The 18,457-nt window shown below is 46.7% G+C and overlaps 1 protein-coding gene across 1 annotated transcript; it reads left to right on the plus strand.

Annotated features, from left to right (window-relative positions):
* Positions 1-4,455: 4,455 nt before the first annotated feature.
* On the plus strand, positions 4,456-15,245 carry CCDC117 (coiled-coil domain containing 117). The gene is made up of 5 exons (XM_058656856.1): positions 4,456-4,835; positions 5,259-5,312; positions 11,449-11,673; positions 12,340-12,477; positions 14,550-15,245. Exons 1-5 carry the CDS (start codon positions 4,648-4,650, stop codon positions 14,785-14,787), a joined length of 843 nt encoding a protein of 280 aa, XP_058512839.1. The 5' UTR covers positions 4,456-4,647; the 3' UTR covers positions 14,788-15,245.
* Positions 15,246-18,457: the final 3,212 nt, after the last annotated feature.

The following is an 18,457-nucleotide window of genomic DNA, read 5'->3' on the forward strand; positions in this document are numbered from 1 at the left end:
TCCCTGAATTATATCCCCAAAGTAATTGTCCACAGAGATGGGCCCACTAAAGAATTCATGAAGCATGTAAATCAGGAAAAGAAACTGAAATTGACCATGCTGGCTGTTAGTTATTTAAAAAGATGATAGAGTTCTAGTTCATAGGATATTACGATATTATTACGCGCAGCTAATTCCCACAACCTGGTTCTTTACCATGAGCTGAAACACACCAGACGCAACGAGGTATCTTAGGAGGTTTATTCCAACGGAGCAGGAACAAGGTAGGGGTGGTGAAGATTAGGAAAGAAGGAAGAAGGGGAGAGCAAAGAAGAGCGGGCAAAGGAGAGAAGAAAGAGGGAGAGAGACCAGAGAGACCAGAGACAGCCGCACCTGGGGGGGCATTTTTGTCAGCCAGGTGTAGGGGGCAGGGATTGGGAGGCGGGGATTGAGGCCAGGCCCCCAGGGGATTGGTGCCTGCAGGTGAATGCCTAGGGATGATTGGTGAGTGGGCGGGGTTGGGGAAGGGGCTGGAAGATTGGGGTGGGATTCTCAGGTGGAATAACAGGTTACATCCGAATGGTGGACGGCTGGACCGGCCGTGAACTTCGTGAGCTGTGAGGAAGAAGGAATGGCACCAGGTCCAGGGAAGGATATTGGAATAACTCCTTACACTGGCAACCTGAGCTTAGAATCCTGCCTCCAGAAGTGGGGGAGTATCGACTTTCTCTTATTTAAGCATTTTGTTGTGGTAGATGGGATTTTGCTGTGACAGCATCAGCCGACCAATATCCTTAGGTTTAAAACCTCAGCTCCTCCACATTTATTTTCTCAGCTTTAAAACTAGAAGGTATTGGGCTGGGCGCAATAACGTAGTAGCTAAACTCCTTGCCTGGAACGTGCCGAGAACCCATATGGGCACTGGTTCTAATCTCGGCAGCCCCACTTCCCATCCAGCTCCCTGCTTATGGCCTGAGAAAGCAGTCAAGGACGACCAAAAGCTTTGGGACCCTGAAGCTGCATGTGGGAGACCCAGATGAGGTTCCTGGCTCCTGGCTTCAGCTCACCGCAGCTCTGGCTGTTGCAGTCACTTGGAGAGCGAATCATTGCACAGAGGATCTTTCTGTCTCTCCTCCTCTCTGTATATGACTTTACAATAAAATTAAAATAGATCTTTAAAAAAAAATGTCCACAATGGCCTGAGTCAAGGCTGGGAGATGGGAACTACTCCCTGTCTTTCATGTGGGTGGCAGGAATGACTTGACCCAGCGCCCCTGCCTTCCTGGGTCTGCATCAGCCAGGAAGATGGAGTCAGGAACCAGAACCTGAATCAAGCTCAGGTTCTTCCATGTTTGATGTGAGTGAGCTAGCTTAACTGTGAAGCTACATGCCTACTCCTCAAATGTGTTTTTTTTTCTTTAAAGGTTTATTTATTTTTTAATTGGAAAGGCAGATTTACAAGAGAAAGAAAGATGTGGAAAAGATTTCCCATCCACTGATTCACTCCCCAAATAACCACAACGACCAGAGCTGATCTGATCTAAAGCCAGGAGCCAGGAATTTCTGGGTCTTCCACCTGGGTGTAAGGTCCCATGGCTTTGGAACATTTTCTACTGCTTTCCTAGGTCAGAAGCAGGGAGCTCGAAGGAAAGTGGATCAAGTGGGATGTGAACTGGTGCCTATATGGGATCTTGGTGCATGGAAGTCAAGAATTTTAGCCACTAGGCTACTGCTCCGGGTCCTACTTTGTTTCTCTTAAAAGAAGAAGAAGAAAAGAAAAACAGAGGAATAGGGATCTTTTTGTTTTTAAAGGTTAATTTTATTTTCATTACAAAATCAGATATACAGAGAGGAGAGACAGATCCGTCCGATGGTTCACTCCCCAAGTGACTGCAACAGCTGGTGCTGAGCCCATTCAAAGGAACTTTTTCTAGGTCTCCCACATGGGTGCAGGGTCCCAAGGCTTTGGGCCGTCCTTGGCCTCCCCAGGACAGGTATGCCCTCAGCATGACCCCTGTGTGTCTATATTCCCCACCCTCTGTTTACTGCTTAGGTGGGACAATGAAGATAGCATTGTTAAGATGCTTTGTATTTCTGGTTTGTGTACTGTCAGGGAGTTCCAGGAGAGGTGAGGCCTAGCAGTAGTGGAATGTGGGCAGGGAAGCCTGGGAAAGGGTGAATGTCTGTAGCTTTGTAAATGTGCCCAGGTTATTCGTTGCATGTCTCTTAGGATGCTTACATTGTTGGGGAAGCTAGGACATAGTTAGTCAGCTTAATGGATAGACTTGAAGGTAATGACCATTTATTCCTCTTGGGGTTTTGATTGACTGGATTGCCATATGGATTTGTGATTTGCTATTTCTAGTGGGCTCTATTATCACCAAGTTTGGTTAATAAAAACTCCTTAATAAACCTTAGACATGTCTGGCGTGATCTTGCTCGCACCCCACAGCAAAATAAAAAATGCGAGAAAATTCCAACAGCTGGTTGTGGTGAAATCAGGTGGTTGCCGTGAAATCTGGTGGAGAGGCTGAGTGGATGAAGCTGAGGAAGGAGGCAAGGGAAGCTTCTGGAAGAATTTGCAGCCTGCCAAAGAGATTAGACCTTCTCCCAGGACTGAGAATTGCTTAATGGGCTGCAGGGAGGAGAATGGAGACAAAGTTGGGAGGTTCCAGAAGGCAAGTGATGATAGAACCAATGAGGTCTTAATAATATTGATGTTCCCAATTATTCTGCAAAGTCCCACTTGTTTACACGAGGAAGCTGGCACTGCACGGTGCCCATTCTGCCCCCATCTGTCATCCTCGTTCTAGGCTCCCATGTTGATGGACCTGAGTAGCCATGTGGAGGCCACCGGTGCTCACAGGATCATGCTCACGTCCAGATAACCCAACTAAGTCAAAATACATGGCAAGGGGAAAAGCCAACGTGGGGCCTATATGAGACCAAAACAAGTTCAAGAAGCAGGCAAACTTAATATCATGTTGAACTAAGTGATTGCGTCCCTGTCACTCACACTTCTGGCTCCTAGCTCCAACCCTGGACCAGTCACAGCCAAGGAGACATTTGGGGACTAAACTAGTAGTTGGGAGATTTCTGTGTGTGTCTTTTGTTTAAAAGTAAATAAATGAAAACTTTATTGCAAAGTCATATATATCTATAGATATAGATATAGATATAGATATAGATATAGATATAGATATAGATATAGATATAGATATAGATATATACAGGAGGAGAAACAGAGAGGAAGATCGTCCATCTAATGATTTCACTCTCCAAGTGACCACGATGGCCGGAGCTGCGCCAGTCTGAAGTCAGGAGCCCGGAGTTCTTCTACATCTCCAACATGAATGCTAGGTCCCCATGGTTTGGGCCATCCTCTACTACTTTCCCAGCCCACAAGCAGGGAGCTGGATGGGAAGTGGGGCTGCAGGGATTAGAACCGGCGCACATATGGGATCCCGGTGCCATTCAGTAAGATAGAAAATCATGGGGCTTGGGGATTGATTAGAGTTGACAGTACCCACACCACTAACCCCCACTGAAGTGAACTAAAGGCTCCACTGCCCACGCCCTTAACTCTGAGGCTTCACCAACTTCATTTATATTAAAACAGGAGGAATTAGGGACAGCCGCCGCGGGGTGCCAGAGAGGATGCCCGGAGACCAGGCGCCTCGCGGCCGCCTCATGGCAACACCTGCCTAGCCCCAAAGAAGCACTTCCAGACAAGACAGCTGGAACGGGGGTCCCCAACAGTGCCAGACTGAGCGTGTGCGCGCTAGCCACGGCGCTGGTGGTTCATTGCTACAGCAAGAATCCATCCAGCAAGGATGCAGCACTGATGGAAGCTGCTCGGACCAACAACGTGCAGGAAGTTAGCAGCCCCTGGACCTTGACCATGGCTTTCTGCGACCGTTTGTGATGGCGGTATGGCCATGGAACGCTGCCATCTTGCAGTCACGTTTGCCGTTTAGACGGAAAATGAGGCATTTGTCCCTGGTGCTCTGCGCCACGCTGCCTGCCTGATGGCCTGAGTGTGGAGAGCGTGGAGAGGCGGGCACGGCTGCAGCAAAACTTACTGTTTCGATTCCCTTTCATTTTATCGCCAGCATTTTTATTGGTCCTCAAGGGTGCTTTTGAGTATTAATGTTCAAGGCTCAGTTTTCAATAAACCACTTTTGGAAGTAAAAAAAAAAAAAAAAAAAAAAAAACAGAAGGAATTAAAGTTGATTCTGACGTACCAAGCAATTAGTCTAAGGGTTCTGAATGTCTGAATTCATTTCCTCCTCACACCCACCCTAGTTATGACTCTTCACACAACCAAGGAAGCTGAGGAGCCGTTACAGACCTTTCACAGTGAGGATTCGAACCGTTGACCTCACTCCCATCCGCTTCCACGACGAAGTCGAGAGGCAGCCATGTTGTTTGTAGTTTTTGCAAAAACCGCAACTCCCAGCACCCCTCGCGATAGCGGTTCTCCACACACAACAAATCCCGGCGTGCCCTTGGGCGGCCCCGAGGTGGAGGGTTCTAGAAGGCGTGACGTGAGGTCGGAGCGGGCTCCCGGAGGCGGGCGATTTTTCGGCAGTCGCTGTGGCCGCAGCTACCGGGCCTGAGGACGCGGGCGGCCGGGAGCGTGGACGCAGCCTGCCCGTCTCTCCGGCCATGGCCGCCCTTGGCCGGCCCTTCAGCGGTCTCCCCCTGAGCGGCGCCTCGGACTTCCTACAGCCATCACCGGCCTTCCCGGGCCGGGCCTTCCCGCCGGGAGCCGCCGACGGTGCCGAGCTGGCCCCGCGGCCGGGACCCCGCGCTGCTGCCCCGAGCAGCCCCGGTGGGAGCGTGGCGCGTGGACGGTGAGCCACCTGAAGCCCCGTCCGCGACCCTCTCCAGCCCAGGGGGGACACATGGGGACGCCGATCCCGAGCCCTGTAAAGTCACCACGGGGGGTGGTCCTGTGGGATCTTCGGTCTGGCAAGTGCAACTTGGCGGGTCGGAGTGTGGGGCGTCCCGCTGCCGCCCGTGGAGGACAGCTTGGAGTGCCTGTGGGACACTCGGGGTTTCCTCAGCCGGTAGGAGAGCGGCCGGAGATGGGTCCTCCTTCTAGTGCCCACCCCAGATGTCTGCTGTTGTGGCTGTCTCACTGACGCACCTGGAGTTGGGGTGCGGGGGACCCGTGTTTGTCTCCACTGGGCTACCAAAGGGGACGTTTGAGGGGTGCTGCAGTGTGGACCTGCTGCATTGACCGATGGAGGGTGTGTGTGTGTTTGTTTCAACAGTGTCCCAGCTCCACGTAAGAAGAAACACAAGCGGGAGGAGGAAGAGGAGGATGAGTAAGTTGCAAGGGCTTCTTATTCATTTTGTAGTCTCTTCTGGGTTGCATCCTAAAACTCATTGTTTTAGGTGAAAACGGTGGAAGGTGTGTCTCTGGCAGGAGGCCCGAGAAGCTGGTAACAGTTGCCTTTTAGGGAAAGTGAGTGGCCAGCTAGTCCAGAGGAAAGTTTTCTCTCTCTAAGGGGTAGCAGTTGTAATGTTTGAAACATGTTAGGTGTTTTGGGAGACAGTAGGAAAACCTGTAATTTTGTAAGCCTCTCATTCTGGAAGTTGCTGGAAAGTTACTCCTGAGCCCGTGCAACTCACCAATCTGCCTTTTTGCTCCTGGGGTTCTGTATCAGGAAACAGCCTTGGTTCATTTTTCTTTCCCCCCAACAGTTGGCCTTAGTTCAGTTCTTTTCCTAACAGTTGAGTGCAGTTCTGTTAGACTAGTCATTGAATGATGGATTTCTAGGGTCTCATTTTCTTTCTTAGTAGTTACAAATGTATCACGAACATCCTTTTGAAGTTCTTTGTAAATGCTTGCAAATAGATGAATGGAATTCCTCTTGCAGAATTGCTAGGACACAAGGTGTATGCTTTTTAAATTTCCAACCATGGATGCTTGCAGTGGAAATGCCTGCTTCTCTGCTTTTTCTTACAAAACTGTATTACTGTCATTGATTTCTTTGGGAGATGGAGGGACAGAGCTTATTCCCCGCTCACCTGCAGTGGCTGACACTGAACTGGGCTGAAGCTAGGGAGCCGGGAACTCAATCTAGGTCTCGTGTGGGTGCCAGGAACTGGGTGATGGAGCTCTTACCCCTGCAGCTCAGGGCTGCCGGAGAAGGGTACAGTCCGCAACTGGCACTGGATGAGAAACCTAGCCATTCTTTGGGGCTCAGGCGCTTATCTGCTCATCTAACCATCCTTATTTAAGCAAAACAAAGCAACTTATTTTTTTTTTTTAAGATTAATTTATTTTTATTGCCAAGTGAGATACATTTACAGGGGAGGAGCTACAGAGAGGAAGATCTTCTGTCCAATGATTCACTTCCCAAATGGCCACAATGGCCAGAGCTGGGCCCATCTGAAGCTAGGAGCCTGGAACTTCCTCCAGGTCTCCCAAGCGGATGCAGGGTCTAAAGGCTTTGGGTCGTCCTCAACTGCTTTCCCACGCCACAAGCAGGGAGCTAGAAGGAAAGTGGAGCTGCCGGGATTAGAACTGGCACTCATATGGGATCCCGGTGCATTCAAGGCAAGGACGTTAGCTGCTAAGCCACCACGCCGGGCCCCAGAACAGCCTCTTCTTTTTTTTTTTTTTTTTTTTTTTTAAAGATTTATTCATTTTATTACAGCCAGATATACACAGAGGAGGAGAGACAGAGAGGAAGATTTTCCGTCCAATGATTGACTCCCCAAGTGAGCCGCAACGGGCCGATGCGCGCCGATCCGGAGCCGGAAACCTGGAACCTCTTCCGGGTCTCCAACGTGGGTGCAGTGTCCCAATGCATTGGGCCGTCCTCAACTGCTTTCCCAGGCCACAAGCAGGGAGCTGGATGGGAAGTGGAGCTGCCGGTATTAGAACCGGCGCCCATATGGGATCCCGGGGCTTTCAAGGCGAGGACTTTAGCCGCTAGGCCACGCCGCCGGGCCCAACAGCCTCTTGATCACAGCTTAACTGTTAGTTGAAAAATTATGCTTTACAGACTAATAGCAAAAGGAGTTAAAAACAAAAGCCGCAGGGAGTAATATTTATATTGCCAAACACATCAAAAAAATGTTCAGTCTTATTGAGTCTCTGGGGAAGTGCATAGCAAACCATGCCCCCATTGGGTGTTACAACAGATGTGGAGCACCAATAGCTTTAGGATACTTGAGGGCCTAACTCAGTACCTGACCCGGGAGGAACAGCGTAGCGCTGTCAGGTAGAGCTGAAGGCACAGGCACTTGTTAACCCAATATCTTCCCTCCTTATGTACCTGGAGAGCTTCTTGTATTTGCTGCTTGGAAGTCAGAATTATTGAGGGAGAGATAGATCTTTTATCTACTGGCTCACTCTTCCCAAAGGCCACACCATCCAGAATTGGGCTGATCCAAAGCTGAGAGCCAGGGGCTTCTTCTAGGCCTCCCAGGTGGGTGCAGGGGCCCAAGGCTTTGGGCCGTCCTCAGCTGCTTTGCCAGGCCATTAGTAGGGAGCTGGATGGGAAGTGGAGCATCCAGGACATGAACCAGTATCCATGTGGGAGGCTAGCATCTTATGCCACTGTGCCAGCCCCAAAATGTCTTTGAATAGTGAAATGTATAAAATAAATTACGAATCTGTGCAATGGAGTTCTATACAGGAGATAACAAAACTACTTATAAGCATCAGGTGACTTAGGAGCAAAGAACCAAATTATTATACAGTATAATTCTCTAGCTATAGGGTTGGTAAAAACTGTTTAGGAATGTTTAACCTGTGCTCGCTTCAGAAGCACATATACTATAAATAGGAATGTTTAACCTGTGTACTATTATATATATATATATATGTTTTTTTAAGGCGTACTTACCTTCAGAGGTGGGAATTCTAAGTGTTTTATTTGGAAGGAAAGCAGCAGATCTGCCAGTGCTAGTTCATTCTTCAGATGCCCACAGCAGCCAGGATGGGCCAGGCTGAAGCCAGGTACCAGGACATCAACCCAGGTCTAACGCGCGGGAAGCAGGGATTCCGCTACTGGCCTCACAGTGTCTATTTTTTAGGAAGCCAGAATCAGGAGCTCAGCTGAGGCTTGAATCCAGGTTCCAGAATCGGTTGTTGTTACTGGTTTTTTAAACTGGTAGACTTTGGCATACAGATCGCTCCCCAGATGCTCACACAGCCAGGGCTGCACCACGTTCGAGCTCAAGCCTGACTCTCACCTGAGTGCCGGGGACCTAAATACTCCACCTGTCATCTACTGAGCTCACAGCGGATGTGGAAGAGGAAGCTGGAATTAGAAATAGATCTGGGACTCAAACCTGGGCTCCCCAGGATTGGATCCAGATTCCCATACCAGTGTCAACTAAAAGTTGGCCAAATGCCAGCACATTTTTTTAAGATTTATTTATTTTTATTGGAAAGTCAGATATACAGAAAGGAGGACAGAGAGGAAGATCTTCCATCTAATGATTCAATCCCCACGTGGCTGCAATGGCCAGAGCCGAGCCAATCCAAAGTCAGGAGTTGGGTCTCCCATGAGGGTACAGGGTCCCAAGGCTTTGGACTGCCCTCACTGCTTTCCCAGGCCACAGCAGGGAGCGTCATTTCAGTGGTTTATAAGGAGGTCAGCGGCTATTATGTGTTGCAAATCTTTTCCTCAAGTTTGTCCTTTTGTCTTTCAATTTTGACTTTAAAATTTATTTATTTTTATTAAAAAGGCAGATTTACAGAGAGAAAGACAGACAGAGAGGAAGATCTTCCATCCACTCGTTCACTTCCCAAATGGCCACAACAGCCAGAGCTGAACTGATCTGAAACCAGGAGCCAGGAGCTTCTATTGGGTCTCCCACATGAATACAGGGTACCAAGGTTTGGGCCATCCTCCATTGCTTTCTCAGTGGGAGCTGGAAGTGGAGCAGCCAGGACACAATTGGCATGTGCAGGACAAGGATTTCGCCATTGAGCAATCATGCTGGGCCCTCCTGCTCCCTGCTTGTGGCCTGGGAAAGCAGTCTAGGACAGCCCAATGCTTTGGGACCCTGCACCCACGTGGGAGACCTGGAAGAGGTTCCTGGTTCCCGGCTCCAGATCGGTGTAGCACCGGCCATCGCGGCTCACTTGGGGAGTGAATCATCAGACGGGAAGATCTTTCTCTCTGTCTCTCCTCCTCTCTGTATATCTGGCTTTGTAATAAAAATAAATAAATCTTTAAAAATAAACAAATAAATACTTAGATGGAACACAAGCGCTCATCTGTTTAACTTGATTCTGATAGCTTTCCTGTGTTGTGGTGCTTGCAAAACCAGTGAATGGAACAGGGTGGAACAAGCGGCTCCCCGGAGGAAATGGCCTCGAGGTCAGCAGGGTGCTGGAGTAAGGCGTGACTGGGAGGAGCCAGTGTAGTTTTCTAGGTTCTTATTTCCAAGGCTGCAAAAGAAAGAATTTGGCTTTGATGAATCACAGGGCACCTTTGAAGTACGAATTTTTCCACGAAATGGAGCATGTTGCAAGGCAGTATAAAAATGGATTGCGTTATTGGTTGGGGACTGCTAGAGCCAAATGACAGTCTAACATTTTGGAGGGAGGAGACCAAGAAATCGGTGAGTGACACCAGCTGCACCTGCAGCTCCTGGAACACATCTGGTGAGCCACGTGTTTCTGTCCTAAACAAATCAAGGTTGGCTGCCAGACCACCTCCCCAGTTTGTCTGCTGCGTTTGATGGTGTAATAGCTTTATGTAAAATATAATTGGAGCTGAATGGCAGTATTGTGATTTTTGTTTTCTCTCTTTTTTTATTTTCTGGGAGGAGAGGTTAAGATAGATTTATTTATTGGGCCCGGTGGCGTGGCCTAGCGGCTAAAGTCCTCGCCTTGAAAGCCCCGGGATCCCATATGGGCGCCGGTTCTAATACCGGCAGCTCCACTTCCCATCCAGCTCCCTGCTTGTGGCCTGGGAAAGCAGTTGAGGACAGCCCAATGCATTGGGACACTGCACCCGCGTGGGAGACCCGGAAGAGGTTCCAGGTTCCCGGCTTCGTATCGGCGCGCATCGGCCCGTTGTGGCTCACTTGGGGAGTGAATCATCGGACGGAAGATCTTCCTCTCTGTCTCTCCTCTGTGTATATCTGGCTGTAATAAAATGAATAAATCTTTTAAAAAAAAAAAAGATAGATTTATTTATTTATTTATTTATTTATATCAGAAAAACAGATTTACAGAGAGAAGAGATAGAAAGATATTTCTTCCATTGGTTCACTCCCCAATGACTGCAACTATCTGAGCTAAGCCAATCTGAAGCCAGGAGTCAAGAGATTCTTCCAGGTGATTGCAGGGTCCCAAGGCTTTGGGCCATTCTCTACTGCTCTCCCAGGCCACAGGCAGGGAGCTGGATGGGAAATGGAGCAGCCAGAACACAAACTAATACACATATGGGATCCTGGCACTTGAAGGAGGAGGATTAACCAATTGAGCCATTGCACTGAGCCCAATTTTTTTTCTTTTTTTTTTTTTTTTAAGATTTATTTATTTATTTTTTATTACAAAGTAGATATACAGAGAGGAGGAGAGACAGAGAGGAAGATCCTCCGTCCGATGATTCACTCCCCAGGTGAGCCGCAATGGCCGGTGCTGTGCCAATCCGAAGCCGGGAACCAGGAACTTCTTTCCAGGTCTCACAATCGGGTGCAGGGTCCCAAAGCTTTGGGCCGTCCTCGACTGCTCTCCCAGGGCACAAGCAGGGAGCTTGAGGGAAGTGGAGCTGCTGTTATTAGAACCGGTGCCCATATGGGATCCCAGCCCGTTCAAGACAAGGACCCTAGCCTCTAGGCCACGCTGCCAGACCCAATTTTTTTTTTCTTTATTTCCTGCTTGACCTATCCAGAGTGTGATAAGTAGGAATGTCATTGAAACTTTAAAATCTAAAGAAACTATTTTGTATGCTCAGCCTAATTTGGCAATGAATGATTGGTAGAAGAAAACATGTTCAGGAGGCTGTGAGAATGATGGGGACTTGCATGATTTTCCAAGTTGTAATTACAATGGATCTCAAGAAAGCTAATTTTTGGGCCTGGTGCAGTAGACTAGTGGCTAAAGTCCTTGCTTTGCATGTGCCAGGATTTCATATGGGTACCGGTTCTAATCCTGGCTGCCCCTCTTTCCCATCCTGCTCCCTGCTTGTGGCCTTAGAGGGCAGTGGAGGATGGCCCAAGGCCTTGGGACCCTGCACCCGCCTGGGCGACCTGGAAGAAGCTCCTGGCTCCTCTCTTCAGATCAGCTCAGTTCTGGCCATTGTGGCCACTTGGGGAGTGAATCAGCAGATAGAAGATGTTTCTCTTTGTAAATCTGCCTTTCCAATAAAAGTAATTTTTTTAAAAGGCTAATTTCATCATATGTTGATGTGATTTGGAGCGTGTAACAGACATTTGAGTTTTATTTGAGTTCTCATTGTATGGTCTTACTTTTTCCTTCTCTAGTTGTCCAGTAAGGAAAAAAAGACTGACTGAGGCAGCACTCCACGCCGGGCCCGATGGCTGGATTCTGTGTGCGCAGCAGAACGTGCAGGGTCCCGGAGTCAGTCCATGCACGAGTGACCTTTCTGTGCCTGGCATGGGAGACATTGTTTGTGAAGAGATGGATCAGACAAGCGCAGAAGCCCAGTGTGATGTGGCCCGAAGGAGGCTTCAGGAGCTTGAGGACAGGTACGTGGCTCACTGCCGTCCTGGGCAGTTCTCACAGGTCAGCCTCCTGGAGCATTTGCTGATAACATGTGCTTCTCAGGCAGAATTCAAAGTGTGCTCTCTTCAAGTGAGTTCTTACAGATCTCTATGAAATACAAGACAGAAAACTGTGCAGAACACCCTTGTTCAGATGTAATCGCATTGTGGGGATGATTCCAGAGTTCTTGTCTTGTCCTAGGAGCTGAATTCAAAGCAGAGACACAGGTAGCACTGCGAGAATGGGATCAGGATTTACTTAATGAGATTGAAGAGTTGCTACACACTCAGCAGTGAACCAGGACAGCACATTCCAGTTTGGTCTTGGTCTTCAGTGGGTAGATGACGATGTCCTGATTAAATGTACAGACAGGGTAGAGTCTGGGGTTCCAAGCACATGGTGACCTCTGAAAGTTTGACAGACTCTCTACATAAAGACCCACATGTGCTTGTTCATTGTGGCATCTTGATGGTGGAGGAGACTGAAACACATCATGAGTTGGCATGGAAGAAGCTGGGTGTTTTTAGTGGTACCAGCTGGGACTAACACGACTGCAAGCTTCCCAGCCCCTGTGGTCACAGACTGCCTGCCTAGCTCAGAACGGCTTCATGATTTATTCTTTCTTTGTTTCTGCTGCATTAATTATTTAGGATAATTGATGAAGATGAAGAAGTTGAATCTGACAGAAATGTTAACCACCTCCCCAGTCTTGTCCTTTCCGACACCATGAAAACAGGCTTGAAGAGGGAACTTGATGAAGTCTTTACAAAGAAGATGATTGAGTCCATGTGAGTTTGGTACCTGAGTTCTGTTTAATTATATCTTGGAGGGAAAACCAGTGTTTTCTGTCCCTGTCCTAATAAACTGTTCATCTCTTGATCACTAGGCAAGTGAAAGCAAATTTGGGATGTAGCCAGTTTTGGAGACAGGCTTTTTCTTAGTTCTTTGGTGTGAGCGGGATGCTGTTAATGCAGGAGATAGAAGTATGGGGCGGTGGCTGCCTTGCCTGCCTACCCCTTGGTTCTTCTGATGTCCTGAAATGCTCTCCAGACTAATATTTGAGTGTGGGAAATTTGGCAAAAGAGAGCCCATTTTTTTAAATCCTTACCATAGAATATCAGAACCACGTTTTGAAGCGTCTTGTCTGCCTAGTTATTTCAGTTATCTAAAAACTGTGTTGAGACCTGGGGAACAAAGTATCGAAGCAGTGGGGATAGTTACCACAAAGGCCATAAACCAGAGTTCATCTTCTTAGCTCTCAGCATAGCCCCGTCGGGCTTTCAGCACGGGTGTTTTGCTCTTAATTTTAAGCACAGTTTAATGAGCTCAGTCATGTAGTTTCCTAGTTCATCAGTGGAAACAAATGAACATAGAACAGTCTAGAAACTAGTGACTGCAGTGGAAAACAAGAGGGGAAATAGAAAAGCAAGCACAAGAACCTAAAAGGCAAAATGGGCTGGAGCTGGTGGCCCTAAGAACTAATGATTAGCCCTATACGCCTGTATTCCTAGGCCTGGGTGGTCTTGGGTTGCTGTTATCCATCCTATGAAATGGTGAGCAAATTGTAAAATTCCATTTAGGTATTCCTAGAAAAGAATTTTTGGTAGACAGTAAATTTCAGATACTTGACAGTCTCTCAGGATACCTGCCCAGTGATACCAAGTAGTTAAGACATTATTGTCTGTGGTCACTACGGGAGTGATTTCTACACAGACTTCCAGTTCTGCCTAAGCTCCCTGACTGTTAACGAACTACCCAGCTCTGAGGGTAGATGAACAGTTTGGCCAAAAATAGGCAGGTCAGGTTGCCATCCAGCCGGAAGTGGAGCAGTAGTTTTCCAGAAACTAGCCTTTGGGATGTTCCCTTACTTGTTTGGAGTCCAGAAGCTGTCACTGCTGTAAGGTGGGAGGGGTCTGTATGTGAGAGAGCTATTCAGTTGGGCATAACTGCAAAGCATTATACTTTATTACTGTGCCAAGCATCTTGATATGTTTGTGCAATGCTTTGTTTTCATTTGTATTGATTTAGTACAAGATAGTTATCACATCTGGTAGTAGCAAGATTTTTTTTTTAAAGTTTGGACTGGTGTTGTGGCATAGCATTTGCACTGCTACCCGTTAAAAGAAGCCAGTTCAAGTCCTGACTACACCACTTCTGATGCAGCTTCCTGCTAATGGCCTGGAAAAGCAGTGGAAGATGCCTCCGTTTCTGGACTTCTCTACCCACCTGGGAGACCTGGTGGGCACTCTTGATCTGGCTTTGGCTTGGCCTTATCACATTTGTTGCTGCCATTTGCAGAGTAAACCAAAGGAGTTCTTACACTGAAAGAAGGGTATATTCATTGTAGGGTGTTTGTACTGCTTCTAGACACCAGTATAACCAGTTGGTTTGGTTTCAAATACATAAGAGAACTGTGAAATTTTATGTATTTGGTCTTTATAAAAATCATTTAACATTGTCATAAATTTCCATTTTGATGCCATTCTCCCCCCGCCCCCAGATTTATTTAGTTTTGTTTGAAAGGCAGAGTTACAGAGAGAAGCGAGATGGATCTTCCATCCACTGATTCTCTTCCTAGCTGGCGCAGAAGCCAGGAGCCCACCAGAGCTTCTTCTGGATCTCCCTCCTGGGTGCAGGGTTACGAGTACTTGGGCTGTCTTCACCTGCTTTCCCAGGCGCATCCCATATGAGATGTCTGCATCAGAGACAGAGGCATAACCTACTACGGCACAACGCTGGCCCCAGATGCCATCTGCTTTTAACCATGTGATATTAGGTAGCAGTTATTGGCTTTTCCACACAAAGCTTTTTATTTCCATGTTCTAAAACTTTTGGTAAAATCCTGTATTTTCTCTCTTAGGAGCCGTCCTTCCATGGAGCTTGTACTCTGGAAGCCTCTTCCAGAACTCCTTTCTGATAAGCCAAAGCCATTATCGAATGCTAAGAACTACACGGGAGAGAACAAGACAAGGCATTCAGCTGCTGGCACTGCCTTCCCTCAGAGAACTGAGCTGTTCTCGGAGCCCCGGCAAGCAGGCATGCCGCTCTACAGTAGTTTGGAGATAGCTGCTAACACAGAAGAAGAAATGGAACTCTAGAAACCGTTTTCTACACTAACACCAGAATCTCGAAGGCTCTGTGTTCCGTCTTGAGCCTATCTGCCTATCTAAGGACTCAGAAATTTTATGAAACGGGTGTAATAATACCTCCACCTGTGATTTGGGGTGGGACTCCCATTATGGGTAACCATTTATAGAATTAAATTTTTTTTTTTTGCCAAGGAAGCTTGTCTGAAAAAGAAAAGCAGTTTTCTAGGGGACTTTTTAAAGGAAATGTTAGATGATAGCCTCTTCAAAGGCAAGTATAGAAGCTCTGACTTTGGTTATCTGTCACTTTGTCTAAAGCATTCAGATACTTGAAGATTATTCTCCTTGAGTTGAAAAGGATGGTTAAGAAGGATACTGTTGGTGGAACTCTATCCCGAGAGTCGAGTCGCAATTTAGTCTGCAGATCTGACCTGTCTTTTAGTGGTGACTGTCCACGATTACAAACAAGGAGGGAAAGACGGCAGGGCCCTAAGCTTCTTGCTGAGAAATGTTCCAGAGGCCATGGAACTCGTATAGTAGTTGCCAACTTAATATAGCTGCAGCAGTTAAATAGCCAATAGTTGTATGGCTTCCCTCTGAAAATGCAAGGGAAACATGAAATTAGTTTTTTGTTTTTTTTCTTCCCCCTGAGGCTTGCTTTTGTTTCTTCTTGTGCTACTGTTGCTCCTTAGTTTCCCTTGCATTAGTGACTAAGCCCAGTTATTCCATAATGTTTACAGCTTGATTAACTTTGAGGGATAGTTTAAAAGATTGTGAAGTAACCCATCTGCAAATTGCCTAGGAGAGAAGCGTCCTTTAGTCGTAAGGAAGTGCTGTGCCTGCCAAACCAACAGTTGAACGTTTCTGTATTTTCTAACAACTTTGCACTTGTTTAAGCAAGTCGAGTTTTTAAATGTCAGTTCTGAAAATAGTGAATAATTAACTGATAATCTATGGGCAAGTGACATTGGGATTTACTGGAATAGCCAATTTGGTGCTTAAACTGATCAGTGCAGTTCTCCTGCGAGCAGGGAAGAGCTGCCCACGAGCTCGCAGACAAGAGTACATCAGGCCCCAGGCGTCCTCCGAGGATAGCCGGGATTGAAGTTTTTATTTCTCAGGAAGAACTCTTCCGGGTGGCAAGGACTCACAGTGCAAAGAAAAATGAGAATTCCTTTATTGCTGTGGAATGACCACTGGAAGCTATTAACTTAAAGGAGTAGTGAGTGTGGTCCTCGACCCTTTTACCACACAGCAGGCATGCCCCAGTCATTTCTGTTTCCTGGGTTTCTTCCTCCTTGGTAGGAAGCAGATACTTTTTGTAGGGATACCTGGCATCTGCCAGGTAGAGGTGAATGATTGGAAATCAGCTGCCAGGCGTCTTGGAAACCTGTGCTGAAAGCCCTCCTCCCGTTACAGATGGCGGAGAAGTCTCCAGTCTGCTCGTTGGACTGTTTCTTGCTTTGCCCGCTGTTCTGCTTTTTCTATTTCTGTCTGAATAGTCAGGAAAAGATTTCATGTTTAATATTTAAACATTATTTAATGTCTACGTGGTAAGATTATTCAAACTTTAAAACAGTATTGAAACCAGTTGGAAACCAGCTAATAGTTTCTTAATCTCAGAGATGAATGTAAATTGTACTCTTCTGAAACGCGCAAGTGTTTGATTCATGCCGTGCGGGAAACTCCTGCCTTGATGTCATTGTTTAATGGGACCAACTTGTCAAGTTTGTAGCCTTAAAGAAATCTCCATTTCTATAAAAGTGATCTGGTACAACCCAAAAACACAGAAGGGACTTGGTTTGGAGTTAGTCCTGGTGTCAGGGTGGAAAGAAAGCTTTCCAAAGAAAAGAGCTAAAACACCAAGAAAACACCTGTTGGAATTACTAGGATGACGTCAGAAGGTTCAGTAATGAGGATAAGCACCCCCCCAAAAGGCTCTGATCAGAATGATAAACCTAGGAGAGAGTCAGTCCCCATCAGCCAACTCTGACAGATCTAGTTTTAGGAGCTGACGATTTCTGCAGAAGTGGACGTTGGATGCTCCTTTCTGAACTTTACCTTGCAAATGTACTAGCATTGTCTCCATCCTTTGGTGCTGCCTCATCTGAGCCGTCTCCCCAGTCCCAAGGCCTCTGATTCTGCCCCTTCCCCGTCCACCCTCCCTCCTCCAGCCTCCCCCACCTAGGAAGAAAGGGTTTTGCTTTTTGCCTCAAGGTTGCCCTAGGGACTTAACAGATGTTTTCATTTTGTACAGCTTTTGCAGCATGTATCAAACATTGGCTTATTATGCTAATGTGTGAAAAGATAAAATTACCTAAAGCAGATGAGCTTTAAAGAACAAATGTATATTTTCTCTGAGTTTGGGTAGGGTGCGTGTGGTTTGGGTCTTGATATGAAGAAAGGAAGTCCAGTTCTCACAAATATTAATCGGTTTTTTTTTTTAACATACTTTTTCTTGAAAAGGTACAAATGTATAATTTAGCAAACTAGAGTAGGGGTTAGGACCATGAAAAGAATGTTTATCAACCGGTTTATTTGGTATTTTGGATCTAGAACTTGGTTTTTCTTTTTGGATAGGGAAAGGAATGGTGTAGTACTGGGAAAGGTCTGGAAGATTTGCTGTCAGTTTTTTAAGTTGAGAATTTGGTGTTTCTATTTTGAATAAAATTTCTTAAATGTTTTGGACTTTTGAGATACTTGTATTCATGTACTTTTGTAAATGAAATTGATTCTATCTTTGCTTCTAACTTGTAGTTAAACAGCATTTGTATCAGTGAAGGACTTATATTTACCCTAAAGAGATGACCTTAACTGGGTTAAAAGTAAGTTTTATAACAGATTTGCTCAAATAGGCAGACTGTATTGCAGACACGGTAGCATAGTGGCTAAAAGTCCTCACCTTGCATATGCCAGGATCCCATATGGGCACCGACTCATATCCCAGCTGCTTCATTTCCCATCAGCTCCCTGGCCTGGGAAAGCAGTTGAGGATGGGCCAAAGCCTTGGGACTCTGCACCCGCGTGGGAGATCTGGAGGAGGCTCTGAGCTTTGAATTGGCTCAGTTCTGGAAATTGTGGCCACTTGGGGAGTGAACCAGTGGATGGAAAATCTTTGTCTCTCCTCCTCTTAGTATATCTGCCTTTCCAACAAAAATAGATAAATCTTTAAGAAAAAAATGTTGAGATACGGGGTCCAGCGCTGCTTGTGGTTTGGAAAGTAGTAGACCTTACCCTGCACCCACGTGGGAGACCTGGAAGAAGCTTCTGACTCTTGGCTTCAGATCAGAACAGCTCAGCTCTGGCCATTACAGCCACTTGGGAAGTGAAACAGCAGGTGGAAGATCTTTCTGTCTCTCCTCTCTGTAAATCAGATCTGCCTTTCCAATAAAAAAATAAACAAAAAAGAGTTCAGATGTGGAGTTGGAAATTGTTAGTTACAATTCCCAGAGGGAGGTGGGAGACCTTTAAAAATGGGGGGAAGGAAAGTCCCATGTTGATGTTGCCCTTCCTGTAAGTGGCCGGATAGGTCAACTGTGCGGCAGTGCTCCAGATAGGTCACTGGGTGGCAGTGTTGCCTGCAGGAATAAATGGAGATTGCACATTTGGACTGCAGTTTAATCAAAGGTTTTTTCTTTTTAATGCAAATTTAGAAACTATAGCTAAAACTTTACCTACTCTA

This window comes from Ochotona princeps, chromosome 29 (assembly GCF_030435755.1).
Source record: "Ochotona princeps isolate mOchPri1 chromosome 29, mOchPri1.hap1, whole genome shotgun sequence".
Lineage (NCBI taxonomy): Eukaryota > Metazoa > Chordata > Mammalia > Lagomorpha > Ochotonidae > Ochotona > Ochotona princeps.